The sequence below is a fragment of the Eretmochelys imbricata genome, chromosome 1 (genome assembly GCF_965152235.1).
Source record: "Eretmochelys imbricata isolate rEreImb1 chromosome 1, rEreImb1.hap1, whole genome shotgun sequence".
NCBI classification, from domain to species: domain Eukaryota; kingdom Metazoa; phylum Chordata; order Testudines; family Cheloniidae; genus Eretmochelys; species Eretmochelys imbricata.
Window position 1 is genome coordinate 312,947,914 of NC_135572.1, and position 14,427 is coordinate 312,962,340.

The 14,427-nt window shown below is 39.7% G+C and overlaps 1 protein-coding gene across 1 annotated transcript in view; it reads left to right on the forward strand.

Moving 5' to 3' along the window:
• MET (MET proto-oncogene, receptor tyrosine kinase) overlaps positions 1–11,969 on the forward strand; it is an 86,193-nt gene extending 74,224 nt beyond the window's left edge. The window contains exons 14-20 of the mRNA XM_077807826.1: positions 1,068–1,298; positions 3,737–3,817; positions 4,966–5,147; positions 8,034–8,143; positions 10,502–10,667; positions 11,511–11,647; positions 11,759–11,969. Of these exons, the coding sequence (XP_077663952.1) occupies positions 1,068–1,298; positions 3,737–3,817; positions 4,966–5,147; positions 8,034–8,143; positions 10,502–10,667; positions 11,511–11,647; positions 11,759–11,969 (1,118 nt within the window). The remainder of the gene's footprint in view (positions 1–1,067; positions 1,299–3,736; positions 3,818–4,965; positions 5,148–8,033; positions 8,144–10,501; positions 10,668–11,510; positions 11,648–11,758) is intronic.
• The last annotated feature ends 2,458 nt before the right edge of the window (positions 11,970–14,427 follow it).

Below are 14,427 nucleotides of genomic sequence, written 5' to 3' on the forward strand. Positions count from 1 at the left end.
TTATTTTACAAAACTGGAAAGACTCGCCTCAGTTGCGTAGTGATAATTGGATATATTCCCTCCTTGTGCAGCATAAATGCAAGGGATTTGTGTTTCTAAACATAACAGCATGAAGTTAGTATCTGGAATCTAATGAATAATTTTAGCACTATCTGCATTTTATAATTTCATGTAACATATCTATGTCCAATTCCTTTTTTCTCTCTGATAAAATAGCCTCATCTGTTAGGGGTTTTCTCTGACTGTGGGCTAAATTCTGCTCATTGACTCTGCTGGAGTCATTCCATATGTAACTGAAAGTAAAATTTGGCTCTTTGATTCTATTATACAAATATTTAAGAAACAATACCAAAAAAGTGAATGTTATATTGATTTAACCTATTCCCAAATCGTTTACTATGCTTAACTGAAACATTGCAATTGCTGTAATTTAAAATCCCTTGACAAATTGTTGGTTTTTTTCATGTTACACCAACTGTATTATCTTTGGAAGCTACAGGATATGACTCACCTTTAGGCATTTCCCTGGTTGAATATTGACCATTAGATAAATATAGCTTGTCACTGGCAATTTGGGAATTTAATGAAATGTCATGCAATTTAAAGTTGCCTACCAAATTACAATCTGACAATAACCCAAAGTTTTGTATTTTGCATCCTTTACTACTTCCTACTTGCATCTGTGTTCTTTTTCAGTTGTACTCCTATGGCTATATAGTCTAAATATACTACATACTTCTTTTTTTTTACATTGGCTAGAAGTGGAAGGGCCTGGTACTGTTCCCTCTGACGTGAGTGACAGTTTTGCCATTAACTTCAAAAGAAGCTGGGCTGGGCCCAGAGTAAATTTCTGTCTTCGGTGATGAAGTTTACATGAGCTTGGCAAGGCAGCTACATATATTTTTCTTTTCCCTTTTGTGACGGAGTGTGTTGTAAAGCAGGCTAACTTCTAGACTGATTGAATATAACTGACTTTGCACAAGTACCAGTTAAATACACCTCTTGATCTTCCATTGAGCACAGCAGGAAGCGTAAAAGAATTAAAATAATTTCTGTTCATCTTGCAGATCAGTTTCCAAATTTGTCTCAGAATGGCTCATGCAGACCAGTACAGTATCCTCACACAGACCTATCATCCAATCTGTCTAGTGGGGACTCGGATTTAGCCAGTCCACTGCTGCAAACTAATGTCCACATTGACATCAGTGCCTTAAATCCAGACCTTGTCAAAGAAGTTCAGCATGTAGTCATTGGTGCTGACAGCCTGATTGTGCATTTTAGTGAGATAATAGGAAGAGGTAAGTATTTCAACTCTTATCTTGCTAAATAACATTTTTGCACAGCCATTCATCATATTCCTTTCTGAAGGTAGCATCTTACATATCACTGAAAGATACTGCAATCATTTAACTAGAGACTTGCACACTTTGTTGTTTTTATAGGTTGACCACATTGCTTGTTCCAGGGACATCTTGCATCCCTCCACATGCACCCCAACCCCAACCTCCCTGTGTGCTACCCACCATCCCCCTCTATTTCATGGACTCCCTGCATTATCCCCCATGCCAGGGGCTCTGTCTCATCCTCCCCATTCCACCATCTGCCACATGGCATGGGCTCTGTGTCTACCATGTCCCTCTCCCGTCATTGCTCCCTTTCCCCCCGTGTACCCACCCCATCTCCTCCTTTCCCCCACACACCAGGGTCCCCCATTCTTCCTGACCCCCATGCCAAGGTCAATATATTTAGAGGTGTTCACTAATTTTGTGCACTTCAATATACCTGAGTGACTTAAGTGAAAGTTTGGGGTTTTCAGCACCTCTCAAAATCAGGCATAAAATGTCTCCAGTTGCACACACAAAAACTGAGGGGTAGAAAACCAGTGAACAATGATGGAAACTTGGCTGTAAACCATTTGTCCAATTTCTGTGGTGCAGGAAAATAGTCACAAATCAAATAAACAGGCACTGTATCCCCCTCAGTGCATTATAGTTAGACTGGGAAGGATTGGGTTCTGAATTTGTAAATGTTGATTTCACCGTACCTCACAATATTTCTATTGATAATAATCAACATTTACAGATGAGCAAAGTAAGAAAAATGCTGCTTGAGAACTTAACAGAGTTTGATTTATGGATGTTTACATTGTATATTTTGACATGTGGCTATTGACAATGTGAGTTTTAATGGTTGTATAGCTTTAACTTTTTGAATCTCCAGGTCTGTCATTAAATAATTGTTGTCTGATGCCCCCATAATTTCCCAGAACTGAAAATTAAAATTGATAAAAATAAAAAAGCTTAAAAATAAAATATTGATATCTGTAGAAATTATTTTAAAAAATTGAATTCTGCCAACCCTAGTTATAGATTATGTTTCCTATAGCAAGAGCAGGGCATTATTTTTCCCCAAACAAACATAAAAAAATCCCTTCATTTTTTTAAATATTGGAAAACTGCCAGAAAATGTCATTGATTTCATTTACTATGTCCCTACTTCATTTCATTCACTATATCCCCTTTTTTAAGGGGGCCAAAACCAGAAAAGGGCCAAAACCAGAAAAATTTAACTGACCCATACTTGAGGGTTTGCATAAAATGTGCCCAGTTTCCAAGATTGGGAAATTTTGGTTGCTTTTGCAAAACAGACTCCTGGCCAATTCCAGTTTGCAGGACTAAAGCCGCTTTTGGATTTGCCCAGAACTTGTGACTCTGGATCCTAAGTAGAATTCCTCAGCCTTATTTTCTGCAGTGCTAATGCTTGAAAAACTGCTTCAGCTCTGTGACTACAAATGTTAATATTAACTTTAAATGATCTTTTACCTCTTGTGCCCAATGAATGTGCATTCATGATGTTGACAGGCAAACCCTATCGTTAGATCTGTTTAAGAACATGCAACCTCATTGACTGGGATCCTCCAGAATATCTGTTTTTATATTAATAGTGATAAGTAAGTGTTCTCAGAAAATGCACAGCCCTGAAGCTCTAAGTTCTCTGTTGATCCACAGAGCAGGTTAGCATGGGCTGTGACTGGGGGTGCTTCTCCACACTGCCCCTTCCTTAACCCAAAAGCCCCTCTCCAGGGATGAGAGAGGATTTCAATCTATTCTACACACCTATTCATTTCTCTGCTGAGACTGCCAGCAAGAAGGCAAATTGTGATTATCATTTTTCGGTGACACACCATGTGGAAACTAGGGTCATGTTCCAAAGCCCATTGATGTCAATGGGAAGACTCCAATTGACTTTGGAGAGCTTTGAATCTGACCCGATGCAAGATGCCCAGCTTATTTCACAGAGACCTCTGATTGTGCCCTACTGACTGGATTTTTAACTCATGAACTGCAGGTGAAATGCTCTGTTCCCCCTTATCATTCCCTTGAGCCATTCAGTCCCCTCCTCCAGAATACATCAAATAGCAGAGTATGGGGGGAAAGAAGGAATATTGTTTTTTTAAAATAGTCATTGCAAGAATATTAGGCAGTTGTGGAGCTAGCCTTTAGTCATTTATTTATTCTTTCCATCTAAATCAAGAAATATCAATTATGCTGGAAATAGAGCTTTAGCTTTATGTACTTGCAGCTTAATGTGTTATAAAGTATACATTGCAACAGTCTGAAATTAGAGTCTATTATGACTATGTTATAGCATAATTGCTAGTCAGTAAAGTAAAATGTAATATAAAGCTAATCTTACTTATTGAGATTGAGGTTAACCTTACTCATTCTTCACACAGGGCATTTTGGGTGTGTGTACCATGGGACATTGTTGGATAATGATGGCAGGAAAATTCATTGTGCTGTGAAGTCCTTGAACAGTGAGTTACATTTTTTAATAGTGAGATATCATCATAGCTCGTAAGGCAGCCAGAGTAACCCAAAATAGCAAATTGCTCTGTAGAGTTCCACTTTCACCTATAAAAGACTGACTTCAGCTGCAACTACTATGAGCCTAATTCATCCCTGGGGTAATTCCACTGTTTTCAGTTCAGCTACAGAAGGGATAAATTTGGCTCTGTAAATTTGTTTGTCAAGGAGAACATTCACATCTTCTCCAAATACAAACACAGGCATAGGGAGAAGAGCTAGGGGAGGGCAAATAGCATTTTGCACACCATTAACTTGGCTTAGGTTTGGTTTTTATAAATGAAATTGAAAACCAGCAGAAGGAAGTTTGTACATAGTGTAGTAATGATTCATTCCTGGCTTTATCTTCAGGCATTACTTTTTTAAAAATGACTATAAAAAGGGAGGAATAAAAAATAATAAAGTATTTGAGAGAGACCGATATATCCAGATGATGGATTATTGAATATGTTCTATAACACAGCTTGCTTTGAACCTGACAGTGTTGAAAACTTACTGGACTATACTCTAAATATAAATATTAGTATGCAGTTCAAACTGAGCCCAAGCCTGAACACTCATACATGCTGGTAACTTTGACCTCAATGAAGCTATTCACATGAGTAGTTCATGAGCATGTTCATGAGTAAAGTCAAGCTTTATGGCAGTGGTTCTCAAACTTTTGTATTGGTGACTCCTTTCACACAGCAAGCCTCTGAACCTGACCAACTTTATTAATTAAAAACACGTTTTTAAATATTTAACACTATTATAAATGCTGGAGGCGAAGCAGAGTTTGGGGGTGGAGGCTGACAACTCATGACCCCCACGAAATAACCTCGTGACCCCCGGAGGGATTACGACCCCCAGTTTGAGAACCCCTGCTTTATGGAATCAGGTCCACTGACTTCAATGTGAACCATGTGTCAAACTCCACAACCAGATTTGGATCATAGTTTCAACTATACCTCCCTGCTTGGGAAGGGGAAGAAAATGTCCCGTTTTCAAAATTATATCTATCCCCTCTAGTTTCTGGTAAGTTAGAATTTATTGCACTTTAGATGTATTGCAAATTGATCTCTCTCCCCCCCACCCCAACTCCCACTGCCGTATCTCTCAGGAATTACAGACCTGGAAGAAGTAGCTCAGTTTCTCAAAGAAGGGATCATCATGAAAGATTTCACTCATTCCAATGTCCTGTCGCTACTGGGAATTTGCTTGCCCAGTGAGGGGTCTCCTTTGGTGGTGCTTCCGTATATGAAACATGGAGATCTTCGAAACTTCATTAGGAATGAGACTCATGTAAGTACATTATCAGATCTGTTAAATGGTGACGTTTGAGCACTCCCTATAACAGTATTATAGGTTACCAGATCTGACCACTACATTCTGTTTATAAAATGGCATTATTTTTGTATATTAACCACTTTTCTGAGAGTGCTATATTCTTTTTCAGAATATAGTCCCAAAACTCATTGACAATAAAGATTTACCATTGCCATCCATAAGCCCCTTGTTATAAACAAATTTGGTTTCTGAGATTAAAGTTGGTGTGCGAGACCATCCGGTGGTGTAAATTGGCACAGTTCCATTAACTTCAAGGGAGCTGTGCCAGTTTACACCCACTGCAGATCTGGCCCTGTGTGTTTCATGTAAAGGGACAATCGTATCTGGCTGCTATTATCAGTGCCATACTCACAACAAATTTCAGAGTAGTAGCCATGTTAGTCTGTATCCGCAAAAAGAAAAGGAGGACTTGTGGCACCTTAGAGACTGACAAATTTATTTGAGCATAAGCTTTCATGAGCTAGAGCTCACTTCATCGGAGAGCTGTAGCTCACGAAAGCTCATGCTCAAATAAATTGGTTAGTCTCTAAGGTGCCACAAGTCCTCCTTTTCTTTTTACTCACAACGAAGTCTTTGTGATTTTTTTTTTAAAAAAATGAAAAAACAGAGCAATGGTTGGTACCAGTTCAAGTCTCTCAAATTTGCACTAAGAGTACAAGTTAGTAGAATGTGTTTTAGCGCTTTTACCAAGTATAAGATAATGGACCTGATTCTCCATTCTGTTAAGGCTCCTTTACACGGCTCTGGCGCATTTTTGCTCACTTATAGCAGTGTAAAGGAGCCTTTGGGTAACTGAGGCTGTATATGTGTAGCAAGATACAGTTAGTAAATAGTCAGTTCACTTAGTAAATATTCAGTTAAACAAATGATGTGCTAGAATGGTAAGCTCTTTGGGGCAGAGACTGTCTGGTTGCTCTGTGTTTATACAGCAGCTAGCACAGTGCAGTCCTGGTCCGTGTTTGGGGCTCTTAGGGGATTCAGTGCTACAAATGATAATATAATAAAGAAACAAAAGCCAGTGGAACAGTGTTGTTTCACAGAAAGAACTGTCCAGAGCAAGCTTAACCTCATAGAAACCTGGAGGGTGTTATAGTTGTATAATAAATAGTCATGCAACCAGATACAGAATTTACACATTGGTATTAAACTTCTGAGTCTATGTAATTTCTGATTGAATAAATTGGATTGCTGGCCTTGGGCATCAGGTCTGCCTAGGCAATATGTTCAGACTAGACTCAAAATAACAACTATGACAGTCCTGGCTGAGCCCCCCTAGTGGATGGTCACCAGTCTGCTGCATCAGTCCCAACCTTTGGATCCCACATACTTTGAGGCCTGCAGGGTCTGGGCAGTGTCCAGACACTGTTGCTAGGCCTGGTCTTCAAGGCACACTCCCAGAGTGCATACTCCCCATCTGGCACCCTCCTTGAGATGTGGGATCCTGCAGTTCAACTGCCCTAGGCCCTGAAACCAGTGCTGAACCCCCAAGCCTTCCCAGTCATTTATTCAGACTCCGCCCAGAGCTCTACCCCCATGGGCACGCTGGTGCATAGTTTAACTCCTTGTGAACACATGGCAGGTAAAGTAGGGAACACAGGCTTTGCACAGGAACTTCTTTAACACACACACTTTACTCTCAGCACAGAAGCAATACTCCTGTAGGCAAATGTAGGCAAAACAACATCTTGAAGACACCCCTCCATCCCAAGTCCTTGTCATTCCTGAGTGGTGTTGGGATTTGGTCAGTTGGCATTGGCATTGGGGAAATGCCAGATCCTACTGCCCCCACTCCTCCAGCTATGTCATGTTTCTCAGGTTGGAATGACTCTCCTTGCTTGGAGAGCATGTCATTTTAAAAGCTGCATGTGAAGCCTTTTCTCTTTCTGCCCTTCCAGTGGGTATTTTCCATGCTCCAACCCCCACTGGAATTGCTGAGGCAGAGTCATTACAAGTCAGTGGTTGTGTCAGAGCAACCCCATTGTTCTGCCAGGGCTGACCTATTCAGTTGTCGATGGGCCTGTTTCAGTCTCCCAGCCTTAGTCGGTTCCTGCCCCCAAAACAGAGGTTCTAATCCACACTGAAGGTTGCAATCATAATTGTTGTTCGGAAAACAGAAAAGAATTCATAAATTGATACAGTCACTGTGACAGGGAACAAAAGATTGTAGTGATTGTGCGGGTGATATTGGAAGTGAGTATGTAAAGAGAATGGGCCAAATGCTGTTCTCTTACTGATGTGAACTTTAAATTTAATCTGCTACCTGGGGATTCCTGGTGTAGAGTTGGCATAGTAACTACATGTGACCCCAGCCCCAGCATTGAGGCTGGTAAGGCCAAGTGTGAGTCCTCTGCACTCTGGTGACCTCCAGTTGCTGGGATGATCCTTTGGGACAACGGCAGCCAGGTGTAATTTTGTGCAGCCTACAGGCTGCTTGAAATTATACTGGGGGTCAAACTGGCCCCCTGCCAGCCTTTGCCTAACCCATCCCCTTGGTACTGCACTGAGCTTGACTAGGCCAGGGGTTCTGGTCCATTATATTATATATTCCATGAATCCACAGACCGGAAGTTTTGTTCGTTTTACTTGCTGCTTCTTATGTTGTCTTCCTATCAAGATAAAAGTTATGTTTAGCTTCTATTAGCTGGAGCCTGTTCTAAGCTTGTACCTGGTTTCATTGCCAACTTCTGCCTCTCACTGGGAGTTTTTAATACAAATTGAAGGCTTGTTACAAAGCCCCAAAACATTATGGTCATAGCAAAAGATGGCCAACTGCATTCCCAATCAGTACTCCCCATAATTTACTATATCCTATTAACGATTGTAAATGTCCATGTTTTACAGAACCCAACAGTTAAAGATTTGATTGGATTTGGCCTTCAAGTAGCAAAAGGTATGAAATACCTTGCAAGCAAAAAGTTTGTCCATAGAGATTTGGCTGCAAGAAATTGTATGTAAGTACAATAATCTAATTCTATGCCACATTATCACATTATTGTGGGGAGAGTAACCCTGTGGTAAATGTAAAGCTTCCTGGACTATATACTGCAGCAGAAATGTATTTTTATGTTATACTGATACTATTAAGCTCACATAAAAATGAGCAGCTTTAGCCTGCTAAAGATTTACGGTTACACATATGCATGTTTTGTGCAGGTAGAAGGAAAAGGAAAGGGAGGATGGCAGCTCTCAAGGTTGAGCTGCCAGAGAATTAAAAAGGACTCCTATGAGGGAATTTAAACTGCGTTGTCTCATCTTGCCTTTTTTAACGCTGTGCTTTCACCCAGGCTACTCATAAACTGCCTTTCTATGCTGCCTCACCTGGCAGTAAGGAGGTAAATGTGGTGAAACTTTGTGGAACACAAAATGGGGAAAACAAAGAAACAGTAACAATGAGACTGCTTGACAGTGGGTCTTTCATTGCACGGACTTGACATCATTTTGCCTTGATTCTGCACAAAAGGGCATGAAACAAAATTATGCAAAGAATCTTATTAGTGTCTGGGTGACCAGACAACTTAGTTCGCACAATGACTGACATAGTACTTGCCCATGTTATGCTGATTCATCACCTACAGTAGGAATTAATGTACTACAGTATTAATCATTGGAATTTACTTTTTGTATGTGTGAGGAAGTGGAGCCCTGGTAGCAAAAAGGTTATTCACCCTTGCTATATAATATTTTTAAATGTGGCTGCTGTGGAAAGCATCTCCTAATTCAGTTTCTCTGCAGATCCATGGATTTGTAATGAGTGAGGGGTTACATATTTTTTAGGCTTTTTATGAACAAAGGAATTGCCAGACTGGATCAGACCCAATGGTCCATCTACTACAGTGTTCTCTCTCTGGTGCCAGATACTTCAGAGGAATATACAAGAAACCCCACTTTCGGCAGATATGGGATAATTTGCCCGATGAAGGTCTCATCCCAATCACTAATAATTAGAGATTGGTTCAAGCACTGAGCATGGGGTTTAATGTCTCTTCCAATACTCCTTCTTTAGCATTATCTATTAGAATTCTTTGGATGTTTTTGTTATCCCTATAAATGTTCAATCCCTCTTTGAATCTTACTAGCAAGATCCCTCAATGATATCATGTGGCAATGAGTTCCACTGTCTAAGTAATCATGTGTTGTGTGAAAAATAATTTCTTTTGATCAGTTTTTAATTTGCCATGGTTCAGTTTTACCTTGTTCTTTATGAGGAAGAAAGAACAGAACTTCCTCTGTTACATGCATTAGTTTACATACTTCTATTTTGTTACCTCTATAGGACTCCTTCTTAGGCAAACAATCTCAAGTTTACTCCAAAAATTTATTTTAGTTACAGTGTAAGGGCTAAAATGTCTCCCTTCATCCAGGTGGCTGGGTGTGGTACAGGATTGTCCTATTGGGGCTTGGGTGGAAACATCCTTCTTCCTCGGATGCAACATGGCTGTTACTGTTGCCTTGAGGTTGCACTAGTTACTGCCACTCATCCACCTCCATTTCACACAGGGTAATGGCCAGTGACTCTTCTCAGCAGCTGGTGGGTCCACCTTCACCCCAAATCCTTCCCTACCCCAAGCCCTACTTTATGGATAACCTGGGAGCCCACATAGAGCTGGGTTTCACAGCACACAGGAAACATTAACCTCCTGTGTGGGCTCCCAAATGCTGCCTTCCCACCCAATAAAACCACAGCAATAATACTGTGTCTGGGACCTTCCAAAGCCAGGAAGGAAGGGGGAAGGATTTGCCCTATGGGCCTTTTTCCATCTAGTATTACTTATCTATTAATTAACAAAAATACACCAACCAATGGATCAGCTCTGTGTATTTCAATATGTACACCTAATACTGCCTTTGCTATGGACTATCATCAAATCTGAACAATTAGTGTGATAAAGAAGAGTTGTCTTGTCTAAACTATTAGTGAATGGGAAAGGTGGTATCTCAATATGAAAACTAGTAGATTTCCAGGTAGATGGAAGAAGAAGCAACTATATAACAAATAATTCAGCATTCACTGTCTGGATGTACAGGGCAGTATTAGAGACCTTTTTTATGATACAACTGTTTTTAAAGAATTGTAATTTGAATGATCAGGGCAATAGCAGTAATATTTCTGAGTTCATTCAATTTGTTAAATGGATATCACATGTCTTTTGTTTCAATTTAGCATGAGTTAATAGACGCAAGATAGAGTGCTGGCTTCAAAAGTTACGGTCTCAAACACACAAGTCACTTATTCTAATTTAGAGAATATTCACAGTCATTGTAAATCCTGTCTGCTCAGCTACAGATAATAATTTTTGTCATTTTCATAGGCTGGATGAAAAATTCACTGTCAAGGTGGCTGATTTTGGTCTTGCTAGAGATGTCTATGATAAAGAATACTACAGTGTGCACAATAAAACAGGAGCTAAACTGCCAGTGAAATGGATGGCTTTAGAAAGTTTGCAAACTCAGAAGTTCACTACAAAATCAGATGTGGTAATGTACAGACTATCTATGTATATTTATATGTACCTCATTTAAAAACACCTCTAGAAATACCTCCAAAGGCATCTTTATGGCATTTGATTAATGCACTAAGACTATATGTCCAAGCCAAGACTAGGGTGGAATCCTAATCTAGCTCACAAAAGAATATGAAATTGGTGTTATCCAAGTGCACAGGAGATATCTGTGCTCATCACAAAGCGACAGCAGTTTGGCATGTTTTGTCAGTTGCTGCTCAGGAAAGAAATGGAGGCCTAATCACAGTCCCAGTGAAACGGAGGATAAATCTGTCACTGAATTTACTGAGAGCGGGATTAGTTCCTAGGTCTGCAACTATAGAAAACACAAAGTTAGCTTTCACATTCTTAACAGATAACACCTCTTGAAGAGGCTTTATTTGCTTTATAAATACTTTGACCATTGCGACCAAACGTTACTTGGCTACATATGAAGAAAAAAAGTTAGTAGCTGAAGTCACTAGTTGGCTGCATCACTTTGTATTTTAGCCTAAATTCAATTCAGATTCAGATTAGTCTGATGTATAGAATTTCAGCCATTTGTATTCTCCAGTCTGTATTTATATGGCATTAGCCCAGTCCTCAGCTGCTGTAAATTGACCTCAAAGGAGCTCTGCCAATTTCACCTTACTTAGTTCAGTTTCTCTCCTTCTAGTTTAAGTGGTTCCTCAATTCTTTGCAGCATTATAGGCTGCATGCAGTAAAATAGCTTGTTTCACAGGGAAAATGGATATGATCAAATCTGTCAGACCATATTCTACAAGTGGAGTTCAAAACCTTCTCTCCCCTGTGATTTACTATTGGTTTGTTTTATTAGTGGTCCTTTGGTGTGTTGTTGTGGGAACTTATGACAAGAGGAGCACCGCCCTACCCAGACGTGAATTCTTTTGATATAACTGTTTACTTGTTACAAGGAAGAAGGCTATTGCAACCGGAATACTGCCCTGATCCACTGTAAGTAAATAGATTGCAACATATCCTGCAAATGTTATTGATTCTGGGTTGTTGGGTTTATTTTACATATTTCATAGATGAGCACTTACTGTATTTTTATTTCAATGGCAGGTATGAAGTCATGCTAAAGTGTTGGCATCCAAAACCTGAAATGCGCCCAGCATTTTCTGAACTGGTTTCTAATATATCAACAATCTTCTCCACTTTTATCGGCGAGCATTATGTTCATGTCAGTGCTACATATGTCAATGTGAAATGCGTTGCTCCCTATCCTTCTCTTTTGTCATCACAAGATAACAGAGACAGGGATGTGGATACATGACCAGGTCTGTCTACAATATAATGCCAGAGAGAAATCCATTAGTAGTAGTATGAACAAAAGTAAATGTTTTGTCCACTACTTTTTCACTGCCCAGTTTTTGTGAAAACACTGTTGCACATGTTTGATGTTGTCCAAACTGCACTGTTGATGAGATATGTTGTTTATAGCTATGGGATTCTACACACTACAGTGGTAAATCCCAAATATTTGGGACGGCTGTATCTATTTACCAGACTACATCTACCACCATCTAGTGCTAATACCCACCAGCTCTCATTCATTTGTGAAATGAATGTGATCACCATTTGCAGCCTGGGTTTTATTGTAGTTTACAGCATGTACAGCAGAATGAGGGGTGAGCAGCAGGGATGTACAGAGACTCATGATTAATGCAAAGAAGGGAAAAGCTAGAGTACCAATCGCTCAAGCCTGATGTACCATTCCTGTTGCATGTGCTATTGGGCAATGGGCAGTGCAGTAACGGTTTTCACACAAAGACCAGGCCAGATAATGAGAATTCCAAAACTGTACAATGTCTCCTGTTGTATAAAGTAGACTCTACCTTTGTTCTTTGTTTGTCCATTATATCAATAAGGTTCCTTAGAGCCAGTCTCATGGCAAGTTTCTAAAATGATAGTCAACATTCCAAAATGCCATGAAATAAAATGAGTATGTCAGCTTTTGAGGAGCAGTATATTTATGCTGTACATAAAATGTAAGGGAACACACCCGGAAAAAAGCTATCTCAATGTTAATGTCACTATCATTCCAAAACTCAGTCGCTCCTTTGAGAAATAATTTGTATGTACAGATTTCTTACTGAAAATTGTGAGGCTTCTCTTCTGTCAATAAAGTGCTTTAATTGTTCCATGAGAGTAAAAATTTAAGGAGTCCATATTAACCAGTAGGCTAAAGCCTATGATGCAGCAGTTTTGGAAGCACCATTTGGAGAGGTAGTCAAGTAAACCGTGGACCAGTAACAGTGTGAGGAGCCAAGTGACCCTGAGGAGCTGGTATGACCACATGTTTAGTAGCTGCAACTCTGCCAGCCAGCCACGCAAAGGAGCTGCAGCATAGTGTGTGTAAGGGGTTGAGAAGAGATGCTGAGCCAGCTGAGGAAAGTCAACAAGCCAGCTGAGGAAAGCCAACAAGGCTGCAATGTGGTGGGATTGCTGCCATCCTTTGCATGCCAGTACTGAAGGATTAAGAAAATTGAACAAAAGAAGAAACATTTTTTTAGCACCCATAGTTGCTCCTTGAGTTAATCCAGCCCAGTGAGTTATGATACACAGTATATTCCTAAATCATGACCAGAAGTGATTTTCAAAAGAGATACTAATTAAAGTTTTTGTGATGTAGGGAAGAGTACTGTAGCTTTAGGGCAAGCATCATGTGTCATTTATGTTCCTGTGGAATTCTGTGCGTATTACTGTATAGCTTGTTTGGTGTAGGATATAACTGGTTGTTAGTTTAAACACTTAAAGTATTCTATTTTTATAAAAAATGTTTATTTTTAATGACATATACCAGGTTTGGTCAGGCCACAAAATACTGCACTGTGAATGTTTCAGAAAATGTATGTCAACGTTGGAGTCATACATTGTAGTGAGGTTAAAAATGACTATGTAAATATTAAGGAGGAAAAGAACTAATTGATACTCCACCCTAACTATAATATAACCATTGCTGGAAGTCAAACACTTTAATATGTGCAAGGTGAGGTAGTGTTTAGAAAGGACCTGATTATGAGGAAGATTCATTGTTCTTGAGGAAGAGTGTTACAACGGAAAGGTTTCTAATGAGGGTGGGCAAACTACAAGCTGATAATACTGTATTGTATTACACCACCACTTTCATTTCAGATGCAAACATTTCATGTGTGCTAAGAGCACTACTAACTGTAAACTGCTAAAGGACAAAAGATTTTACTGCAGGAAAAAGAATCATCTCTACAGTCATTACAATGGCTAAGAAAGTTTATGACACAAAGATTTGGGGAGGATACTCCAAAGCCGTACATCCATGCTTGAGGAAGGCTGCAATGTGAAAAAAAAAACATTTTTACTATTTATGAATTTTGCTTAATATAGTTAATGTTGTGTCTGGGACACCTGTAAGAGTATATGATTCTGGTAAGGATTTGATGTTTGTCAATTCATGCATTTGCAAATGAGCTGAATGGTACTTATGGAGATAGTTCTTGGTGTGACCTAATAAAAGTTATTAAAATGAAGTATCGTAACATTCTGTGTGCTGATAATTCATGGTACTACTATTTGTATTTGACTGTTAAGCTGACATAGGCCTTTATATTCCCTTCCACTAACATGAGCAGGGGGATCGGAAACTTGTGGAACTGGACTGAGGGAGCAGATGGGAGGGAACAGTTTAGACACACAAAAACATAGGGATTGCCACAGTGGATCAGACAATGGTCCGTGTAGTCCAGTATCCGGTC